General features: G+C 35.8%; 1 protein-coding gene across 1 annotated transcript; it reads left to right on the top strand.

Annotated features, from left to right (window-relative positions):
- Positions 1 to 8934: 8934 nt before the first annotated feature.
- Positions 8935 to 18357, top strand: LOC129275205 (S-acyl fatty acid synthase thioesterase, medium chain-like). The gene is made up of 6 exons (XM_054911995.2): positions 8935 to 9101; positions 12502 to 12640; positions 14010 to 14109; positions 14899 to 15071; positions 15508 to 15590; positions 16227 to 18357. Exons 1-6 carry the CDS (start codon positions 8963 to 8965, stop codon positions 16355 to 16357), a joined length of 765 nt encoding a protein of 254 aa, XP_054767970.2. The 5' UTR covers positions 8935 to 8962; the 3' UTR covers positions 16358 to 18357.
- The last annotated feature ends 6657 nt before the right edge of the window (positions 18358 to 25014 follow it).

Consider the following 25014-nt stretch of genomic DNA (forward strand, 5'->3'; position numbering starts at 1 on the left):
ATGAACGTAGTTGCAGTAAAAAATCAGTGAGAAAGTCTGTAAAACCAAGGTAAAGTATTGATATATCATCGTGGATCTAGATCTGGTACAGTTACATAAACTGAACTTTGTGAAATCATAATATTTTTTTTGTATTAAGTAGTTTTTATTGACAACTTCAATTCATATACAAAATAAAATATACATAACAAATAGAAGTTTGATGTCTTTACAAATTGATAGATTCCTTGACAACTTATAAATTTAACATCATTTTTTTTCTTGAATGTTACAATAAAACACAATCATGTCAGACATCTTCTAAAACATAATTATAAATAACATTGATAATATTAAGAATAAACTTCTACAGTGTCAAATACAAAAAAAAAAAAAATTAATAAAAACTCAGCCCTGGACCCTACCCCCCTCCCCCCGACCCTCCCTAAAACACCCCCATCCCCTATCCGGTGGAGAGCTGGCTCTGGGCTCCAATAAATGGTCTAATAATTAAGTTTTCCCATTTAGAGAAATGGATTGTAAGAGTCCCCCTCTTTGTTGCTAAATTCTTTTCTTCTCTTTGGTCCCCCCTAATTCTATTTTTTATTTCATTCAATGAAGGAGGTTTTTTTAATTCTCGGTTTTTGTAAATAAGATATTTAACTAAAATCAAAACATGATTAATTAATTGATATTTACCTTTACTTTTCTCCTGCTTCCCGAAAAGAATTTCCTGCCAACTAAATTTATTAATTTCAAAATTTAAACTTCTTGCACACAGATCCCAAAGTGATTTTGAAAATTCACAAGTATAAAATAGATGTTCATACGTTTCTTCTTCCTTTTCACAAAATGAGCATAAATTGGTCGAAACAAGACCAAAACGGAAAAGGTGGTGTTTAGTGTATATAATATTATGCAAGAGTTTATACTGAAACTCCCTTAATCGACTATTCAGTGTGCAATATCTTAATCTTAAAAATATACTTTCTACTTCCTTATTGGTAAGATCATAATTCGTTCTAATTTTGTCGAAAATAGAAGGTTTAATGTAATTTTTATTCAACAGCTGTTCGTATATTTCTTTTGATTTTAAAAGCATTAAATTAGTTGTTTTCTTACCCAAATTGAAATCGATTCCAGAGTTATGCTTTGCATTTATTTCGATATTGTTCTTCCAACTAACGGGTAAACAGGCATATATATGCTTGATTTTTTCAACATCATTTGCATCTAAATTCAAATTAAGAAAATGTGTATCACATTTTAGTTTACCATTATTATCCAAAATATGATGCAATTTATAAACCTCTTTATCGTATAGAATCTTATCAAATATACAACTCCCTTTATATCGAATAAGCTTATTATTAAAAATCACCACTTTCCCAAACTCTGTACTTCTAATATGTCTTATATTTACCCACTCTTCTTATAAGTCCATGTAAAATTTGGAAGCTGTTACTTTCAATAAACCTGGTATATAGTCACATGAAAATATCAAATCTCCACCCAAATGTTTAGTGGCAAAATTAAAGTACTGTTTCCATTTCATATCTTCATCTTTATTTAAAAGTCTTTTAATCCACATTATTCGCTGTGCCTTTACCTGCACAGGGAAGTTTAACATCTTTAATCCTCCTTGCTTATAGTCTAAAAACATTGTATTCCTATTAATTTTGTCTTTCTTACCTTTCCATAAGAAATCAAAAGTTAATTCATCCAATGATTCATAAACCCACTTAGGAACAGGAGTAAGAGACGCTCGATAGAGGACTTTAGAATAGATATGCACCTTTAATAGTTGAATCTTCCCCATAAGCGTTATATCCTTTAGCTTCCAAAAGTTCAAGAGTGTTTTAATTTTGCTTAAGATTTCTTTGTAATTTAGATCTTCTTTCTTATGTTAATCTAGGGTGAAAAATACTCCTAAAACTTTAAGAAAATCAACGATCTCGCCGAAGGGGAAGTCATAATCCAAATGCTGACATGAGCCTAATTTTAATACTTTAGTTTTTTCATTATTGATTTTTAATCCAGAAAGTTTTTCAAAATCTGCAAATAAAACTTTTAGTCTATCAACTAATTTTACATTACGAGCAAAAACTGTCATATCATCAGCATAAAGTGCTAATTTAATTTCTTTATCTCCAAATTTAATTCCTTCAATCAGATTATCTTTTCGTAATTTATGAGCCATTACTTCAATACACAAAATAAAAAGGTAAGGACTAAGAGGATCCCCTTGCCTCACCCCCCTTTTTATTTCAAAATAACCGGTGGAATTTCCTTCATTTAAAACACAACTTAGAGTATCAGTATACAAAACTTTGACCCATCTCTGAAAGGATATACCAAAACCAAAAGCCGTCAGAGCCTTTTGAAGAAAATGATGTGATAACGAGTCAAAGGCCTTGTGGAGCCGTGATATGTGCAAACGCCGGGATATGTGCAAACAATGGCATATGTGCAAAATTTCGCCGGGATTTGTACAAACAACGGAATTTGTGCAAACGCCACGCCGGGAAATGTGCAAATCTGTCAAAATTTATCAACGGCATCTGTTCAAACGTGACGACGGGATATGTGCAAATGAACAATTTTCACGGGAAAAGTGCAAACCTCCGGGATATGTGCAAATTACTGTTTTTATCCATATTAAGGCTATTTCTCATGGAATGTTTCAGTCATAAAATTACTGTTAAAAATGAGAAACATGCCTGCATAAGGGAGAAGCTACAATGACATCGGCAATGAAACGCTTTTCAGAGAGGCCGTGGGGGGGGGGGCACCAGGCTTAGTGGACATTTGCTCTGGCGACAATTGCTCCGATGGAAATTCTAAACATTAAGCGAAACATAAAAGCTAACCTCCAAAACTAAATACACCCTAATCGTAATCATGACAATATTCTGAACCAAAAACTCTATCACAATCCTAACACTAATCCTATGCCTTCTGAGATATTAATTGTCGCAATTTTCGCAGGAGTATATGTCGTGTCACCTTAAAGGGACATTTAGTACTGTTTCGAACACTGCATGGGGCAATTATTAAAGGGGGTGGGAGAGGCAAGCATGATTTCCACTGATACACACATTGAACTTGATCTGTTGATTTCATTTCCAGATTTCATCAGAAGTTGTCGAATTTCTTTAAAATTTAATTATAAACCCAAAATGTCTTGATTATTATGCCATTTGATATTATTTTTTTATGAACATTCAAACAAGACATTGTTTCCTATCTCTTTTAACACACCCAAAGTGACGCCAGCTTGTGTAATATCAGCCACATGTGTAAAACACTGTACCCACTAACGTATATAAAAATATTTCCCACGCAATCATGTCATACTAGCACACTTTACTAACAAGAGGCATTAATTTTGAACTATATACCCAAAAATGCGATGCACTTTACTCTCTAAATGAAATATTTTTAGGTTGCAATTCATACACCTCGATTTTACAACGAATGTTCCATATGATATGAATGCAGGGGCTGCGATCCGGGGGGGGGGCAGGGGGTTCACAGTGCCCCCACTTTTTGAAGCACTAAACAGTTTTCCATTTTAACCCAAGAACTTTGCCCCTTTCATCTTAGAAGGACCTGTTTTATGTGTTAAAGTGTGCCCCTTTACCTTTTTATAAATATAAGTGCCCATTCTCGTATCAGATAAGTTTCCATTCCTTAAAACCGCTCTTGTCATGCCCTGTCATTGCCCGTTTTCCTTATTTCGCGTTCTTATCCCTTCTAAAAGTGCATATTTAAATAATAAAAATCCTTTTAAAATGTTCCTCTCGCCCCTTTAACCCTATCTAGGCCGGGGGGGGGCCTCGGAGGCCCCCCTCCCCCCTCAACGAGTCGCGCGATATTTTCGTCGCGCAAAATGTTTTTGACCGCACTGCTCGCTGACTTTTTACTTTCAAGTCTTCCGCACCTTTTGAGACCAATTTTGCGTCACCCGGGTACGCGGTTCCGAAGTTACGCAATGTTACGTAAGTGCATGTCAGACCAAAAATTGCTCAAAAACGTGATTTCGTGTACAAAGTCAAAGTAAATTGTGTTTTCAACCAAAAATCATAAATGTATGATTATTTTTAGTTTTGCACGCCTAAATGTATGTATTTTATGCTGTTTATGATCTTAGAAGAGTCCCCAACGAATTTCATTGAAAAAACAATGAAAAACAAAAGGTCCGAAAAACAAAGAAATACATATAAGAAATTGCAAAAAAACAATATCATACATAGGAAATTTATCTGATATCACAATTTTTTCATGTACACTTGCTAAGAACATCACAAAGGGTTTCTATGCCAAAAATTAGAACATTTGGAGCTTTATTTACGGAGTTAGAGGAAAAAGTATGATTTTGCATACTAATTACGCATAAATTAGCATAATTACGTACTAACGATTTGCATGAAATAAATTACTATACAATTTTGTAGATTATATCCCAGACAACATGCGTGCCAATTTTCGGTGCGATCGCGCGGTCGAGATCTCAAGGGGGGGGGGGGGGTGTGGCCCCTCCCCCGGCCATATGAAATCCAAAAATACCCAGACCTAGATAGGGTTAAGTTGCCCCTTTTCAGAGTGAAATTCTTCTTCTGTAGGGTGTACATTTTCACCTTTAATCAAGTGCCCCATAATAAATATTCTGATAATGGCCCCTTCTCTTCTGGTTTGTTCAAATGTCCAATTTGCTAATATAAGGTATATGTATTTGCAATTAGCGTCCTTTCTTTTATGCAGGGGCATCTGAGCAGAGGGAGAGGGGGGGGGGCACTTGCCCCCTTAAGAAATGGACCTCGTTCCATGGACCCCAAAAGTTTTCAATACCAAGAAAAAGAAAAGAAGAAAAGGAAAGAAAAGTGGTGAAATATGATAGTGTTCTCTATGTCAAAATCTATCACAAATGTTTTTTTTTCTTTAAAAGTTTCAAAATTTTGCTCGCTCGCTCGCAGCTTTAAAGAAATTTTGCCCCACACGCCATGTTTGTCCCACTCAATCATTTTGCTCATTACCCTACTAGGGTACATTATGTTATTTTGTTTTTAAAAAAGTTTTTTTTGTTTCAAGTGCCCTTCAAAAGAGGAAGTGCCCTTTTTCACTGTGCCCTCCCCTCCCCTATCAATTTTGCTCTGCCGACCCATGCTGGTAGTCTCCTTTTCCAGACCCAATGCGACCTTACCCTACAAGATGAAGGTTATTAGTCTACTTTTTAATACTCAGTCTTGGCCATATATTCTTCCAAACAACAGGATTAACACTATACCTGGACTAGCTAAGCGTAGTCTTTACTCAAAACCCGGTGGTTAAAAAGAGAAATAAACTTTACAATTTAAACCTCACCATCTTCTAAACCATTGCCATGTCATCAAGCATATGGATATAGAGTTATTATTTTCTCCAGACCCAGTCATTTGATGAAAAAAAATCAAGAATCTTCTAAACTTTAATCCCGTCATCTTCAATACTAAGAACCTGTAATGTAGCACATGGGTATACAGCGTAATTATACAGTGGGTGTACAGTGTAGTTTTTTTTTTATAAATGGATATGGAGTAAAGGCTATGCTATAGGTACCCGTGCTTTGTTATACTTAATGCTATAGGTACCCGTGCTTTGTTATACTTAATAAGTATAACAAAGCACGGGTACCTATAGCATAGCCTTTACTCCATATCCATTTATTAGTTTGGAAGATGATGGGGTCTTACTATTTAAGTTTTTTTTTAATCACCAGGTTTGGAGTAAAGACTACACTCTATATCCATTTTTTCCCACAGATATGAGACGGTGGGGTCGTCAAATTGAAGATCTCCTAATTTTTTTAATAACAGCGTCTGGGGTAAAGACTGTGCTCTTATTTCCATGCTTTCTTACAGGGTCTTATTTTTGAAGATTATAACATAATTTTTATAAACGGGTCTGGAGTAAAGACTACGATATGTACCCTTGCTTTATAACGGAGTCTTAGTCTTGGGTCTTAATTCTGAAGGTTTTTAATCAAAGGTCTGGAGAAAAGACAACGCTTTTTATCCATCTTTTTCACAGGAATAAGACTGTGGGGTCTTGAAAATTTGTTTAAATAAACGGGTCTGGAGAATTGAGAATACGTTATATACACGTTCTTTATAACAGAGTCTTAGTAGTGGAAGATGGCGGGGCTTAAATAGTTTTGAATTTGTTTAATCACCCGGTCTGGAGCAAAAACTACACTTTAAACCCAGTAACCACCGATAGCTCAGTTGGTAGAGCGGAGGACTTTTGATGCTTGATGATTAACCTTATGTCGCTGGTTCGAATCCGGCTCGGTGGATGTGGTTTTTTGGGCGCAAATATTCACTACTGAATGACACGCGCCGTATAAGCTATTAAAAAAAAAAAAAAACTTATTCGATAGGAATTAGACGGTGAGGTATTAAATTTGATTTTTTTTTTATTGATACAACAAGGTCTAGGGTAAAGACTACATTCTATATTCATTTCTACAAGGTCTTAATTTGGTAGACGGTGAGGTGTTGCAGTTCTTTTTTATTATTTTTGAATGGCTATGCTCTTTATGTATGCTTTAGTACAGGATCTTAGTTCAGAAGGATCTTCAAATGACTAAATGACCGGGTCTGGAGCATTAAAAGACTACACTCTACATCCATGTTATTCCAAACGATAGTGGGTCTTCAATTAAATGTTGGTGCCCCCCCCCCCCCCGCCGCCTCTCTGAAAAGCGTTTCATTGCCGATGTCATTGTAGCTTCTCCCTTATGCAGGCATGTTTCTCATTTTAACAGTAATTTTATGACTGAAACATTTCATGAGAAATAGCCTTAATATGGATAAAAACAGTAATTTGCACATATCCCGGAGGTTTGCACTTTTCCCGTGAAAATTGTTCATTTGCACATATCCCGTCGTCACGTTTGAACAGATGCCGTTGATAAATTTTGACAGATTTGCACATTTCCCGGCGTGGCGTTTGCACAAATTCCGTTGTTTGTACAAATCCCGGCGAAATTTTGCACATATACCGTTGTTTGCACATATCCCGGCGTTTGCACATATCACGGCTCCACAGGCCTTCTCAAAATCTATAGCTAACAAAAAACCAGGTAGATTAAAATGGGATGTATGAAAAATAACATCATCTATAGTACGAATGGCCTCACCAATACTTCTACCTTGTATGTAACCCACCTGATCCCCCACAACGATTTCATTAAGTATTTTCTTGATTCGCTTAGCCAAAATTTTTGTTAAAATTTTATAATCCACGTTAAGAAGGGATATGGGTCTATAATTTTTCAATAAAAGAGGATCTTTCCCATCTTTAGCGATTAACGTAATATCTAGCTAAAAAACGATCACACTGAAGATCGCCAACACAGATAGGCACACGTGGGACAATGTATTTGGAATAAAGACCCGACGGAAGTGACCGAATCCGCGCTTATTTTGCTTATTTCTCAGCAATTACACAATTTCTTCCAGAATTCTTTGGCACGTATTTTTTATTCATACAAATAAACACTTTGGTGATCATTATATTAAATTCTGTAAAAAGTCATTTTGAGATCTTTCCCACAACTGGAATTTATCTTTAATGTTGTGATGTCTGCAAGGCCCTGTGAACAATTTTTTAACAGCTAGGGGGTGCTAGTTTTCTTTAAGTTTTCACCAAAAATAAAGGTGATTTTGGTTAAATTTCTGCTGTAGTTCACGACTGCAGCATTTGCAAGTTGCAAATACGACTCCGTGACGTCTCCGGGAAGTCTCCTAAAAAATATTATTATTGAGCGTTGAGTAGTTGTAAGAAATTCAAACATGCTCGACCCCCCCCCCCTCTGAATGACGACTGTTTGGAGACTGCTTCTCGTCTCAGATGTCTAAAAAACAGACGTCTGCATGGCATCAGTCTTGGAAATCATTTTGAATGTTAGAGGGGTCGCGGAGACGTCGCGGAATATAAGACTTCTTATAGGGACTTCGCTGCGACTGGGGAGACGAAACTAGAGGCCTCAGAGACGTTTCTTCGACTTTCTAGCAAATGAACCTCTTGCTTGCATGATGTCTCCACTTAGTATCCTGGAGGTTGCACCTTGGTGAGCTAGGGCAAAAACCACTGATGCCTATTTTGTCGAGGAGACGTCATAGTGACTTGTAAGCGACAAAAACGTGAGGCGACGACGTTTCTAACTGCATGGGCTTGAATTATTTTGTGATATTCCAACTCCAAATTAATAATAATAATAATAAACAGTTCTTGTATAGCGCATATCACAATTATGGATAATGTCAATTAGTGCAGATGCATTTCTGGGCGCGTCACCGAGATGTCCTCCGTAGTTGCAAGAACTTTAAAAACTGCATTTGTTCTTGGAGCCTGTTTGGAGAATGCAGTCGCACAGGCGGCCGCAACGTCTCACTCAACTGCGGAGATCATTTTGTTTTAGAGGTCGCGGAGACGTCTCATTTCAACGCACTCAAAGACGTCGCTATCACTGAGTAGAGGTTTCAGAGACGTCTCCGCTACTTCCAATGTAACTGATTAACAGCGCTGGCTTGGGGTTGTCATTGATATTCTCCTTTAGGTTGTCCTTTATTGATCAATTCATCGCACAGAGTTTTTGCATAGAGACGTGGCGACTTCATTAAATAAAATCTTACATACATATTATTTCTAAGTTTTATATTGTGATTGATTTCCAATTGTGGGATTAATATATATTCTCATTATTTCCGGATGTTTTTTTACAGGTTTATACCCCGGCCCTAGCTTACCCCCCCTTCCTGTTCTCTTTTCTGTAGGCCTAATTTTCTTTAGAATTGTGTATATTGAATATGATTCCCTTGATTTATTCAATGAAACATACAAATCTATATCGTTAAAAGATATATTTTCAAATAGTAAATCATTTTTTATTTCAATCTTACATGAAAGTTACTATTTGAGCGACAAGTATTTTCCCGCCATGGACTTGATGGAGAAGCTCACTAATTGTCGATCTAAGCGAGAGCATGCCCAGTATCGTGTGTTCTGCTTCCCCTGGGCTGGTGGGGGATCTGGTTTCTACTCCAGTTGGTATCAGCATCTACCCGAACATATCGAAGGTAAGTGGACTTCATATTACAAAACTTCAAAATAATAACAATAATAATCACGTTTAGCTAGGGGCGGTTGCAGGAGGGGCTGAGCATGCCTCGATCACAACCCCCACCCCCATGGGTCCATTTTTTTGCTTGTCATATTTTTTTTGCTTGTCATACCTTTTAAACAGGAAAATGCTCTATGAAAAGAGGATTACCTTTTTTGCTTGTTTTCTTTGAGGGGGGGGGGGTGGGTAGACTAGTCTGCTGTGCAACCCTTCACTCGAGTTAAGGGTCTGAATGTGCAGCCTACTCTTGCCTTGTGTACTGAAGGCCCTCTCGCTCACAGCAAGTTTTGTACGTCTTAAATCAATTTGTAAGTTTCAATCAATCAGGGTCTGTGCCTGCAGACTAGGGGGGTGGGGGTCAATCGTGGATCAACACCTGTAGAACCACAGGGGGTCTGAATACGAGACGAATAAACACACAATGTACAATGAAAGGTTTGTATAATCATGTTGAGAGAGATGAAGAGAGATTATGATTAATTTTTACTATGTCAACTGTATGACAATAAATATGACAAATTGAAAGTGAAAAATAAAACAATTGAATTGAATTGAGGTGGGGAGGCGAGGGGAGATGGGGATGGAAGGTAGGAATTAAGGCACCGGTAAATAAAGAAGGGCAAAAGAAAAGAGAAGGCTATACTTCTTCTTCTTTCCTTGGTTGGCAACCAGTCAGGATTGACCACTTTTGCCACAGCTTTTGTTCATTTTCAATAGCTTATTATCATTATTTTTTCTTTTCCATTCCTTTTTTTTCTTCTCTCTCTTTTTCCTTTTTCTTCCTTTTCCTTCTCTTCTTTCTTTTCATTCTGTTCTTTTTCTTTTTTTTTCTTTTCTCTTTTTTCTTTTTTTTTTTTCTTTTCTTTTGTTCTCTTTTTTCTTTTCTTGTTTCATTTTTTTATTTTTTCCTTTTCTTTTCTTTTCTTCTTATATAGATATATTGTATTTTGTCCTTTTAAAATGATCATTTTCCTATAGCGGGGGCTATAGCTAGGCGCGGTTCTAGACTAAATTTTTTTTTTTGGGGGGGAGGCGCTTCTGGGGGCTTGAACAATTTTCGACGTTGGTTTATTCAATACAATGAAAATGGCCTATTGTGGATAGCCTTGTACATACTTATCAAACAGCTGAGCACCTTCCCCCTCGGCTATACAAAACTATTTATAATATGCGAGGGAACGTAGCTACCGAGCGGAATGAAAATAACATTTTCAAAATGCTTGAGAATGTTTTATCTATATTCCATAAAGGCCTGATGGGTGTTATATAATAGATGAAGACATTAACGATAAAGGGGGGAGGGGTAGGACTAGTTATCAGGAAATTGCTTTGTGTTAGGTAATATTGGGGATGCGGCAAACATATCAAATTGCTCTGCCCAATAATTTTGACACAATGAAAAATTTAAGAATCCATTGCAAAAATGTGTTTAAAAAACGTCTGAAAGTGCTATAAAACCATCAAACTTGACATACAAATACTATTAAACATGAAATTGTGAATTTTTCGGTGTGCTTCATGTGCAAAATTTTGCATTATAATTTGGTGCGAAGATTTTGACATTTTCTTTACCCCCTCTCGCCATCCGAAACATAGATCGGCAAACCTGACTCTATAACCTATGTTTTAAATAAGTTTAGCCTCAATTGAGGAGTATATAGCGACAGAGCCATTTTCTTTGAAAAATATATCCCATATAAAAGAATGACACAAATTCGGAGGTTTTGACAAAACACTAACAGGTTTCGAATTAAAACTTAAATTTTATGGCATTAGTTTTGTTTTATTCGTGGTGGGTCTTTGGGTAAAGTTATAAGGAGATTAATTTGGGAAAAAAGTTGCAAGACAGTCTACTATAATACTCGCGGTAACTCGCGTTGAATGTATTCTACATTTATATAGATGATATTTTGCGAGGGAGCGTTTAGCGACCGAGCGAGAGAATTTTCGAATTTGAGTCGTAAAAACTTTGATTATTAGAGTACTTGACGTCATGAATCGAATACTGCATTAATCAATACATATATAAGAATATAGGGCCTACATACTTATCTTTTTTTTCTTTGTGGTCGAAAGTTTTTTTGGGGGGCTTGAGCGATTTTTTTTTTTTTTTGTCCCTAAAGCCCCCCCTTAAAACTGCGCCTGAGGCTAGCCCAAACCGTCACAAAATAGATTACGAAACATTTCAAAGGAAAAATAAACAATAATCAATAATAAAGTGAGAATGAAAGGAAAGAATAAGAATAAAAAGAGATAGATTGTTGAACATCAAAATGATAATGGGAAAAATAGAACGGAATTTATAGAATAATGAGGAATAAACAAAAAGGAAGTGTGAGAAAATTAATTCAGTTTGCCATGTTTCATAAAGGTGGGAATTACCTCTGACTTCCAACATGGCATTTTGACGCAAATCTACAATCACAATGAAAATTTTAACTAATTCCCCCAGCTATATACATATTTATTTTGTAAATGTATAGTCATGCATGATGGATGATCATGAGTAATATCCGATTGATTTGCTTTGGAATAACATTATTCGGCCCCAAACTTCACAAAATGATGACTGAAGAAAGGCATCATATTGGATGTGACCTTCAGTTGTACTTTTAAAAATTCCTGAAATCAAAGCGAAACCAATATAGTCTGCATTGACTCATTAAATTTGGTAATAACTAATATTATACAGAGTAGACCGGAAATGCAAAGATTTATGCGTCACAAAGAATTAATTCCATTCTCTTTATGTTAGAAGTCTCAACTGTCTATATTTAGTGGAATCACGGATCCATTTTCCTTTACAAACCACAAGTGACTTAAGTACATTAAATGATATGTCTTTTATATTTATCTATCAATTTATATTCATTTACCTTACATTTTCCTTTCTTTGAATGCTGTTTAATTGTTGCCCTTTTTTCTTTAAGTATAATTTATGAGTCCTTTGTTTTTGTATGGTGGTTCCCAAACGTTTTTCCTCGAATTTCCAGGAGCTCCTAATCCAATGCTTTATCAACGCATGCATATTTATGTATGTTTTGTGATGATGATTGAAATAAACCTTTGATAATAATAATAAGAATATTTATAAGGTGCTTAATACAGGTGTTTCTTAGCGCTCAGTTTCCTGACTATTAACTTTAAATTACCGGGGTAAAAAAAATAATGTAATCTTACTGAATTTTTAAAAAAGAAGAAAAAATCAAAAAAAGAAACAAATGAAACAAACTAAGATGTGCATCTCCATAATTATATACCCTCCCACAACTTATAGGCCTTTATAGTTACTATTTATTTACTATTTATTTACTTTCTTTACTTCTAATCAAGTCATTTTGTTTATTGGTTTGCAGTTCATGGTATACGTTTGCCTGGTAGAGAATCACGATTTCAAGAACCACTCTACAGAAATCTGGACACGATGGTCAAAGATATTGCTACCACTCTCTTACCGAAGCTGAAGACAAAACCATTTGTTTTCTTTGGGCACAGGTAAAAATAAATTCCTTTCCCCTAATCAATTAATGTTGCTTTTTCTGATCACGTATTCATGGGATTCGTGTTTTCCATTGTAAAACAATCCGTATGTTTAGAAAGAAAAAAAAAAAAACTAATTTAGTGGATAGATCAATTCCAAAAATAGACATTTTTATAGTTGGATTCCCGCCAAATTCTATTCGGCTTGCCAGCAATTTCCATTTAGCAAAATGAGTCAAAATATTGATCGTTCACTCTACTTTTTCCAGAAAGTTTGAGTCTCGCTTATCTTTCTTATCTCATATACCGGTACTTTTACAAAATCATTTCTATTAACGTCATGTTTCACACGCAACTCGATTCGTCCATTATTGTTAGGTTTTTTCATTTCATTTATTGTTTCTTCAACTTTTCATGACTTATACAAAGTAACAGAGAAAACACATAATACATCACAAAATATTTTACAATAATAAAATTGTTAACAAGGTTGTATTTTCTATAACAAAGATCTTTAATGAGGTTGCAGGGGTTGTCACTAGAAGCTTAGCTTGACTCTGTGGCAACCCCGGAAAACAATGACAAACAAATTGTTTTAAAAATACAATCTTAAAGGGGAATCCAGCCTTGGCCATAAAATGTTGTGTTGGGAAGGAGAAAAATTAATTAAATAGAATGGTGAAAGTTTGAAATATTAGTAGTATATTGTTTAATGTCCTCATGAAAGAAAAATATAATTTGAAATAAAACTTTTGGGAAAAATGACATTTTAGCCATAATATGTAGTGGAGTACATGGAAGAGTATATAGTCATTGCCTTACATCACTATGACATCCCATATGCGGCCATTTTGAAGTCTCCATGAGTATAGCGATTACCAATATTTACAACTTTTAAAAATCCATAACTCTCTTTGTTGTTTGTCCAATATTGTTCGAACTTTCACCTATCAACTTGTCTGATTTTTCTTTTTCTTATAAAAACAAGTTTTTAGTTGGGTTGGATTCCCCTTTAATGTATAAGAGTGAAGGTGGAGAGTGAAGGGGGGGGGGCTGAGGAGGGAAAGAAACGCATGATCCTTACAATGTATTTTTATATTTTATGTGGTTTTTTTTTTCTCTTTCAAAAAGTAAGTGTTTCAGTTGAAAAGGACAAAGAACATAATTTTTTATTTTCATTTAATTTAGTGAGTATTTATTAGGTAGTAATTTTTTAATACCCTTTTTAAAGGGAGGAATCTGTAAGAGTGAGTCTGGCAACGTATTCCAAATATCAGGCCCATAATGTCTGAGTGTTATATGTGCTAATATATGTCCTAGGATTATTCAAGTTTTTCATCGCCGTTAACAACTTATCCTATTTTTGTCATTTTGTTCTGTTTAGTTTCGGTGCTCTTGTCTGTTATGAAGTCACTCGCTACCTCATAAAGAATCACAACTTACAACCCAACCATCTTATTGTCTCCGGTACATTCGGCCCCCACGTGAGTATCACATTGTATATTCATGTGCTTGGGGTGCGATGCCCCCCCCCCCCATAAACAAAGGATAATCCTCTGCTTCGCCGCCCGTGATTATTATAATTATTATGATTATGAACACTTTTTCCCTCAAGCCAACTCGATCACACTGAATACATTGAATGAAAAGAGAAAATAAAAGGAATAGAAAATTCAGATCTATTTTTAATATATGGTTATTATGGGCAGTTTAAACCAAGCTATAGTAAACATGAAAGTACTCACTTGGTAAAAAAAATCAACAAAATCATTAAAAAATAGCTATTCTAAATAGCATTTTTTTATCTAACGAAAGGAATTCTGAGTCTCGTCCAATTAAAGCATAATTCGTTTAACACGTACATGACGTATTGGGCATCCGATGGCACCTAAAATCGAGGTTGGGACACATTTGACTATGTTCTCCTGAATATGAACTTTGAACTGACACATTTCCAAACTTTCAATAGTGACACATAGACAAGGATCACATTGATTCGAAATTGTAAAGTAGTCAAAATAATTATTTTATATAATTTTAGTGATTTTCAACCTTCATATTTCAAACTCTCAATAGGAAATGAATGAAGCACATTAAATAGTAATAGAATAGACATGGTGATTGTAGCCCTGTAGGATTCGTTTAATTTTTTTATTTCCGTTTTTTTTTTGGGGGGGGGTGTTTTTTTTTTTTCTTTTCTTTTTCTCATTATTTTTCTAAAATAATGATTTTCCCTCTCTCTCTTTTAATGTCACTGTCTACACGCTTTTCAGTCAGAATTACGAGCCCAGCATCGGATCGGGTGGACCCGCATGACCGATAAGCAATTCATTGCTAAGTTACGAGAACTAGGAGGGACACCCCCGGATGTTCTTGAGAATCAGGGGCTGATGAAAATATTCCTTCCCAGTTTAAGGGCTGACCTTGAAATTGCTGAACAGTACGAGTGAGTTATCATGCTTCTTTTCCTTTCACATTATTTTTAATCAGGGATAATGCACTTTTTCCTCAGAGATAGTGAAACTGAGGGCCCCCCACTTCACTATAATCGCATGGTCAGCCTGCTACCGCCCTCCCCCCTCCGCCCGCCTGCACTTTCAGCATAGTGCACTTTCAAACCATTCCACGGGTTCTCTCTCTCCCTCTCCCTCCACCAATTGCCCAACCCCCCTCCTCCCTTTATTCTCGAACTTTTCTTTATTAATTGAGTTTGTCACATCACATGAGGAGAAAATTTACAAATAAGACTAACAATTTCGGTTTAGAGTATCAATTTCGGGTCTATGTAAGGAGTAAGGATCAAATTTATGTCTCTAAGCAGTTCTCATATGTAGCTTTTCAAATCCAGTCAAAACAATATGTTATTTTCAATTTTTATCCAGCGAACCAGCCCCTGCCGAGCCGTTCATTTCTTGTCCACTCACTTGCTTCAATGGGAAAGACGACCGTGGACATCCCCCAGAAGGTATTTATGTTAATTTGCAATTCTTTTTTCTCTTCCATTTTTTTTCTTTTTCTTCTTCATTTCCTACTTTCTCTTCTTTTTCTGTTTTCTTCTTTGTCTTCTCTTAATCCTCGTCTTTTTATTCTTTTCTATCATCTCCGTTCTTCTTATCCATCTATTTCTTCTTCTTTCTTTTTATCTTTCTTCTTCATCTTCATTTTCTTCTCCCCCTCTTCTTCCTCCACTTTCTTCTTCTTTTTTCTCCTTCTCATCCTCCTCGTCCTCCTTCGTCTTTTTTTCTTTCTTCTTCTTCTACTACTACTACTACTAATACTTCTACTACTACTACTTCTTCTTCTTCTCCTTCTTCTTCTTCTTATTATTAATATATTATTATTATTATCATCATCATCATCATCATTATCATTCTATTTATACTCTCACTAATTTTCGGCCACTATGGGCAACTGTTCTACATTCTTCATTTCTTTTCCCTTTTCTGTCTTGTTTTTCCTCTATGTTTTTTTCCCCCTTTCAATCTTTTGTATTTATCTTTAATTCCTACCCTCAAGCTTTACTAGTCACAATCTCTCATTATTTTCTGTTTGATTTATATTTCTTGAACAAAAATCTTTCTTCGTTTTATTTTGATGACAGGTTGGTCTGAGGCGACAAGCAGTAAAGAATTTCACACGGAACTACTTTCAGGCGGACATTTCTTTCTCCTAGACGAGCCCAACAAACGGAGGATATGCGAATACATAGCAAGCATTTTACCAACTATGTAGCATAGGTCTGATATTAGGCATATATATTGAGTGCATGTATTATTATGTTAGGTGCTTGTGTCCCTGAAAATGTAAAATTGTAATTCTCAACTGCTTGACAGCGCAGGATAATTATCTATGATTTCTAATTTATCTTGTTTTTTAAGTTAAGTTTCTTCTTTTTAATTGGAACCTTTGTGATATCAAACTGGTACAGTCTTGAAAGGATTGGTCAAATTGTGTTGATGAATATTATATGTCCAACATTTTTTTTTCAAAATTAACAAATTATTGATTAGAATCTACAAAGTTTTGGTTGATTTTTGCCATTATTTTTGGTCGGACTCATTTCACGTACAGATTAGTTATTTTGACCAACTAATCGGCTACTGCCAAACAATTGTGTTCTTTAGCCCATAGGCCTTTAATATCAAATGCAGGGAGACAAATTAGGGTAACCCTGTGAGAAATAAAACAATACAAAGTGATCGGGAACTTATTACATAGATAAATTAAAGATGACCATCTCAACTGACTACAGCCTTAACACAACAAGAACATCAGCAGCAACAAAAATAATGTCAATGAGAACAATGATTGCAATTCCATGTTGATAAAAGGATATTGATTACATTCAATCTAATGACAAGTGATTACATTCCACATTTTCTTGTTTAATCATAAAACAAGCCCTCATTATAAACCTACATTGAACAGACTAAGATAATACTTTTAATTCATATGTTTCTTTTTATATACTTTTAATTCATATGTTTCTTTTTATATTCTTATACTGACCTGGATGGAGGTAAAGGGGTGTGGGAAGGAAGACCTGTGGGTCATGGTAATTTACCATAGTTAACCTTTTCCAAACCCAGGCAGCCCCTTCATCTCCATTCCAGGTCCTTTGTACTATGTCACGTATGTCCTATTGTTTATGTAATTTATATTGTACTATGATTTATGTATTTTGAAATGCCGAATAGATAATAATAATAATAAATAAGGATAATCTACCACCATGTTATGAACGTGGGCTGTGGAACGGGGTTGAAAGTGATGTGGGGCCTGAGTAAAAAGTGAGGGCGACCATGCAAAAAAAAAATGGTATAACGTTTATGGTTAGTACAGGTTTATATATTGAAAAAAAGACTAAATAAACCAAAAGTATTAAACAAGAGCCTGAAAAATCGGTACGCTGAAACCACACCCCGTTCTGGGGAAAAATAACCCTAAATAACAGATATGTTTCATGATATAAAAAGGAATGTTGGTGTTTTTTTAAGCTAATTAAAATTCAAATGTCTGTACGAAATGTTATGGTCGTGTTTACAATTGTGTATTGGAAAATCGGAATCAAGAGAAAGAAATTCATAGCATATTTACACTCTAAAATGAAGAGTAAAAAAATTACCCAATATTGGGTATAAAGGAAACAAGCCCCAATATTGGGCAAAATGCAAGTTCAAAGGGTAAGTTTCAACGCAACATTACGTAAAGTTTGCTAAGTATTTGGTCACTTTACCCTGCAAACATACATGTTACCATTTTACCCAATATTGGGTCAACTTTAATAGATAGGAAGGAGGGAGAGGGATAAAGAATAAAAAGGCAATTGTTAGATAACAACAGCCAAGATTGCGAAAAATAATATTTAAATTTGTTTGAGCATAACACTCAGCTTGCTGTATCGATCCGAGTTCATGTTGCAGTGTGAATAACACATTCGCGGGTCAATACTGAAACCAAGTTAAAACAATCTGTGCAATATCGATCTTATAAAACCATCGATTTTACACAAATTTGAAATCAGTCGACAAACTGAAGTCTATTGTATCACATCCTATTACCGGAACTGTGAGAGACATTTAACGACTAATTGAAACTTCTTCTATGTCATTTTGACTTGTGTTAAAAACGAATGAAAGCTGAAAAGGTAGCTTGAGTGAAGTTATGATATGTAAAATGTTCAATGAATATTGTCGTCCGTTATTGAAGCTAAATATAGTAAAGAAAACGAATTCACGTTACTTCCTTGTTTTTTCTTTGTAAATTATACCGTCTCGTGATCAAGTGCGGATGGGAGAGCCTGGGGAAGGAAAGGAAGAAGAGGGTTTAAAGAGAAGAAGAAAAAAAATATATATATTGAGAGAAGAGAGAATAAGAGGGGAAGAGGAGAAGGACAAGAAGAACGAAGATGATAGAAAAGAAAAAACGGATTTAAGAAGACCAGACCAGGAAGAAGATCAAGAGAATAAGAAAAAAATAAAATGGACTAAGGTAAATTAGGAGATAAAGTAACAAAAACAACGTACACAAGGGGGGGGGTTACAGGTGTTCAACCCCCTTCAATTCTTTGATACCCCCCCCCCCTAAGAATGCAAACCCCCTTAAAAAAGTTGAAGACCTTTTTGTGGGGCTTGCTAAATATGTCTTTGGGTAAACGACCTAACATTTATGCTGAAGACGGAGCGGAAGTACATAGAGAGGAAAGGAGAAGCCTAAAGAAGGGGGGAAAAGTAGGAAGAAACGAAAATAAGAAGGAGTTATGATGATCAAGAGAGAAAAGACAGAAAGAGGAGCGGTGGGAAAACGGGTAAAAAAATATTACAAGAAAAGAGGAAAGCTTTAAATAATTATATGAATACAATTTCGTAAGAAAGAATTTATCCTATAACAAAGTATAAACTCTTGACCATCAAAATTCTGTGCATGGACATCCCCTTTGTGGCCAGGCCTGCATAATTAACACTAAAACCGCGGTGTTAGTGTGTATAATCAGCCCAACGGTACACGTCCAGGAGAAGTGTTAAAACAACACTTTGTATTCAGTTTCCATGCAAACATAATATACCAATTAATATAAGTCAGATACACACTATGGATGAACATTATCGTAAATTAAATGCCCTTTTCTCGTGTTACCAAAAGCAAACTGATGAACGTCAACACTTTTCTGGTGTTCTCCTAAAAAGAGACCGGGCTGGTGTTAAATTGCGCCGGTGTTTTCGTCTATAGTACATGAGTTGGGGGAAGGGGATGGGGTGTTGCTCCCCTCCCCCCATTTTCCCCATATCTGCAATTTTTTTTTTCATAACTGCAAATATTTATACCCAAGCAGGCAGTGGCGTACCGTAGGTCACGGGATGGGGGGGGGGCACCAGCAAAAAAATTGAGTCACTTAGTGGGCGCGCTAAGCACGCTCAATTGCAAGTATGCTAACCTAATAAAAATGAAAATGAAAATCCATAATTTATTGTTCGAAATAGACATGAAATGAAATACTCCGAAAATTTGCTTTGCCCAATTGATCGTGGGCCCGCGGCAGCCGCTGTGCAGCGCCAGATCGACGAGGCTCCATTGATTCGTACCTGTCTCACTAAACAACAAACCATGCGAGCGCGAAGCACGAGCCTACATTTTTTATAGTGACCCCAACTAAGGACATTTTAAGGACTATTTTCTTAGGAATCCATTAAGAGTATACATATCTCACCATAGTTATCTAATGCGAGCGCCAAGCGCTTGCTGATTTTGATCGAATTACACCGAAACACATGAACATGATACGTATCTCATTAATAAAATATTGCGAGCGCGAAGCGCTAGCATGAAATTTTTGATATTCAGACCAGAAAAAGGTCCACTACAAGTACTGTTTTTAGGAATTCATGAAGATCAAACAAATCTCACAAATCCACTATTGCGAACGTATGCATGAACTGGAAATGCTTCATATTCAGATCTTAAGGGGGGGGGTGACTTTAAGTAGTCATGAAAAAGAACATGTGTCACTACATCATGAAATAAAAACTCGAAGTGCGAGGAAATATATATATATTGATTTTAAAACGGGAGGTTTTAGTACAACAGGATTAAATATTTCATTAAACAGGCAATACGAGCACCAGGAATGATGAACACATATGCCCCAAGCAAATTATGTTTACTTAAGTTATGAAAAAATACGTTTTATGTAATATGATATAGATCTAATATATATAATAAAATATAATATAATTATGATATAATATAATATACAATCGTTGATACTAATCTTCTTCTCCAACTACGTTTCTATTTCGTTCTCCCCTCTTTTTCTCCTTTCCCTCGTTTTTTTTTTTTTTTTTGGGGGGGGGGGGGCACGTGCCCCCATAGTTACGCCACTGCAAGCAGGAAGGAAAAGACACTTATGACAAAACAAAATAAAAAGGGACACGTGTGATAGGCCTATAAATAAACAGTAATCTTTTCAACCAAATAAAACAAATCTCTGTCATCCGAGAAGATTAGTGTGTAATGAAATACCGGGTGTAAATGTTTGGAAAATCACAATTACCGATTACGGAACTTATTTCTTAAATTTTATAGGAATTACACGCATGATGAGAAAATGTATAAATTGATATGGAAAATCAAGTCTCCTTTGCACTTTCTACCTTTATTTAGAATCAGCTCATTTTCTTGCTTCTGCAATATTATGACGTAGGCTATAAATAACTTTTCTAGAATCATAGTTTCATTATATATTGTTCTGACGAAAAGAACGAAAGCTTTTCTTCCTAGCTCTAATTGATTAATACCGAGGAGCATCATGAAAAGAAATATCTTGAAAATCCAAAATATATAGAGAAACTCCAAGTCAAACTGAATAATCGCTCATCGTCGAATATCGGGGGAAGAACGAGATGAAAAGTATGGTGTAATCTGACCGATATATATCTGTAAAATCCTAACTGAACATTACTGTAATATAGTTGATCGTCGTTACTTTTCAAGAATTTACTTTCACTTAAGAAATTAATTAACAATGTCAACGGGCCCCACTGTGAATAATTCGATAGGTCTTAATTTTGTCAATTAATCATTATCCTCATAAGATATTTTTAAAATATTAAGTGAATGGATGAATAAAGAGCAATAAGTTGAATTCATAATCATAAACAAATTTGCAGACCCACGAAAGGTAACAATAAAAAGATAAAGAAAAAAAAAGAAGAAAAAAACATTAATATATAAATAAATTTTAAAGAATGCAAAGTTAACGATGTTTACACCACGGTTCTTTATTCGAAGATGTTTCTGTATCGGTACCATACATCTAAATGTTGTTAACTAGGTCTGAAAATATCGTGACCCGTTACTGTGAATCTTCTTAATGTTTGTATTTTTTTAGAAGAATAGACAGACAGAGATAGAGAGAGTAGATGAAGAAGAAATTTGATACGAGAAAAGATAAAGGGTTAATGAGAGGAATGTGAGGGAAATATGGGAAGAGAGGATACGAGGTATAGAGCCATCTGGAGGTTTATTTCCAATTCGTCTAATGCAAATTCGTCCAATTGCCAACTCGTCTACTATCATTTGGCCTACAGTTCGTCCACTACCCACACATGGTCTAATTGCCTGTTCGTCCACTCACCATTTTGTCTAATAACCAGTTGGTCCAATAGACGAAATGGTGATTAGACGAAGTGATGATTGGACCAAATGGTTGTTAGACCAAATGTTGATGGACGGAATGGCATTAGACTAAATGAAAGTAGACCATGTGGTGAGTGGACGAGTTGGCAGTAGACGAATTGGCAATTAATTTACCCATATGGATAGGGAGAGATCGAACAAGAGAGGGAGGCCTACACTGGCCTGCATGCTGAACGTTTACTTTTCGGGCAAATTCAGATATAGCGCTTCCCACTGATTTTAACATTTCAATGTCAACTCAATACTAGAGGCAGGGGCCGTGGAACCACGGGGGAGGGGGTCCACAACCGTGTAAAAAAACGTAAAAATTACCATCTGATTGAGATTTTTTGCATGTCAGCCCCCCCCTTTCAAAACGATCCGCGGCCCGTGAGAGGCATCCCCTACATAGCACCAAGTCTTACAATTCATTTTTGACCCCCTTCTCTGGTAAAAGGGGCATCAACTCACCCACTTCACCATGCAAATATTACTGACATAGCTCATGTGTGTATAACACGCAACAATCAAAATCCAGTGGAAGGTATCAACTCATTTATTTCAGCAAGAGAGAGGGGAGAAATAGGGTTTAATTAGAGGGAGAGAGAGGGGGAGAAGGGGGGGGGGGGGGGTAAACAGACAAACCTTTGAATCACAGTTATAGGTAGCAAGTGTAATTATATCCTTAAATTATATGCAGTATGGAATTATGATGAACACCCCAGAAATGGTTAATTAGCCTTACAAATGAAATATTCAAAAGATTTGAGCTATAAAAAAAAAATCAGCAACATGCAGAAGATCAGGAGAAAGAAGAATATTAATACAATACAAAAGATAGAAATAAACAAGGAGGGTAGGAGGAGAAGATGTGATTTCACGTTCAGCACCCCCCCCCCCCCATTTCCAAATCGTTCCGCTGCATCTGGTCAAGGCCTACAGGCTTAAATAAAGGATTTCACCGGATTTCATGACTACTTTTGCACTTAATTTAGTCAAAAATATGCACATTATAAGAGTAAATAAAATCACTTTGCCAACAAGAAAAGAAAAATCTTAGCTCTTCAACTGAAGATATGGGTTTTCACAGGGGCGGAAATCTCTCCCAAAAGGTAGGGGGGACACAGGGGCGGATCCAGCCTTCGCCAATAGGGGGGGGGGGTGTAATTTGTTTCAGCCATATTTTCCCCGATTGGCAGCTCGAAGATGATTTTTGTTTGTTTCTTAGAAGGGGAAGTCCTCATTAGTCACTTCTTAGCTTTATTCTATAAATTAATATATAATATCATAATCCTTATTCATATGATGCGAGCGCAAACCGCGAGCTAATTTTTTTTGGAAATTTTATGTATTTTTTCCTAAAATTTGAACTGATTCTGGGCAATGTTTGTTATCCTGAAAAAGATGTGTATGCAACTTAATAATTGCTACAAACGCAAAGCGCGAGCAGAAATGAACTGATGGAAAAGATACCTGTTAAAGTAGCATTTAACAATCAAATAATGCGAGCGCGAAGCGCGAGCTGAATTTTTTTTGACATGTTCACCTAAAGAATGGAAATTCTAAGCACTTTTTGTTACTCAAGCAGAATAGGTATATAAGTAAACAATTAATGCGAGCGCGAAGCGCGAGCGGACAATTTCGAGATTAAGTTCTAAAATATTTACTGAACGAGACACTCTATTCATGTTTTGTAAATCCTGAAAAGGGTGAGTATTAATAATGCGAGCGCGAAGCGCGAGCTGAATTTTTTTTGACATATTCACCTAAAAAATGGAAATTCTAAGCACTTTTTGTAACTCAAGCAGAATAGGTATATAAGTAAACAATTAATGCGAGCGCGAAGCGCGAGCGGAAAATTTCGAGATTTAGTCCTATAATATTTACTGAACGAGACACTCTATTCATGTTTTGTAAATCCTGAAAAGGGTGAATATTAATAATGCAAGCGCAAAGCGCGAGCAGAATTTTTTTACATACGTTTTGAACTGGGACCTGTTGAAAAGGTACCTGTTAAGGACTGCTTGCACTTAGCCATGGAGGCGTTACATATTTCAACAATAAAAAAATGCGAGCTCGAGGCGCGAGCTGAAAAATTTGAACTTTCTAAAGAAAGAATGGAAAATTTTAATCAGTTTTTGTAATCGTGAACAGGATAGCTATATAATTTAACGATTGATGCGAGCGCGAAGCGCGAGCAGAATTTTTTGTCGAGATTTAGACCAAAAAATGGACCACTCTGTTCATGTTTTGTAAATCATCAAAAGGATGAGTAATATGGGGTCTTCCTACAGTAATAATGCGAGCACAAAGCGCGAGCAGAAAATTTTTGATATTGTGATCTAAAACTGGATAATGATTTAACGGCTTAATTTAATTTAGAGAACAAGTTGAGTATCTGAATAAACATGCGCGAGCGTGTTTCATATTTAGACCTAGAATCTAGGCATTCTAAATACAACTTTAATCATGAAAATCATGAAACTTTGATATTCCGATCTGAAAAGAGTCAATTTCAGCTTTATATTTCAAGCACTTTGAAGAAAAATTGTAAGGTGGATATGGATCGCACTTAAAAAAGAGCTGATATTATTATTACTTTGAGTTTTGACATAGGACCGGGACATCCTTACGACATGTCATCATATGAAAATGATGACTATATTCCTATTCCTCTTGCTAAGCGCGAGATGAAACAAAAGGGACAATTCAATTATTAAATTAATATCATATTTATTAATGCCTAATGAGGGCGCGAAATCTGATGATATAATGGTATAAAAACTGGACATTTCACTTTTGTGATTATGAATAGGATGCATGAGTTAATATATTTTTAACCATTAATGCGAGCGCAAATCGCGAGCTAAAATGTTTGATAAACTGTCATAAAAAGGGGATTTTAAGTAGTTTGTTGTATAATCTATATTGAAACATTTATATAATTCGCCAATCAAAATGCGAGCGTGCAGCGCGCTAGCTGATACGTCTTGGCAATCAGACCTGAAAAGGGATATTTTGAAAACTTTATGGAATACACAAAAATAATAGGTACCTGATAAATCAAAATTTGCGAGCGTAGCGCAAGCAGCAAATGTTAACATTCAGACCATAAAACTGACATTTTTACAGAGCACTTTTTACAAACCAAAATTTGACAAGCAACAAAAAAGGTTATCATCGCCAAAGTAAGGTCATCTCATCCCAAAATACAT

Source organism: Lytechinus pictus, chromosome 13 (assembly GCF_037042905.1).
Source record: "Lytechinus pictus isolate F3 Inbred chromosome 13, Lp3.0, whole genome shotgun sequence".
In the NCBI taxonomy this organism is placed as follows: Eukaryota; Metazoa; Echinodermata; class Echinoidea; order Temnopleuroida; family Toxopneustidae; genus Lytechinus; species Lytechinus pictus.

Bases quoted from the DNA above. Each gene is read 5' to 3' on its own strand.
- LOC129275205 (XM_054911995.2), top strand. From the start codon at position 8,963: ATGGACTTGATGGAGAAGCTCACTAATTGTCGATCTAAGCGAGAGCAT. The intron at 12,641-14,009 runs GTAAAAATAAAT...TGTTCTGTTTAG, and splicing joins TTTGTTTTCTTTGGGCACAG to TTTCGGTGCTCTTGTCTGTT. The intron at 15,072-15,507 runs GTGAGTTATCAT...ATTTTTATCCAG, and splicing joins GAAATTGCTGAACAGTACGA to CGAACCAGCCCCTGCCGAGC.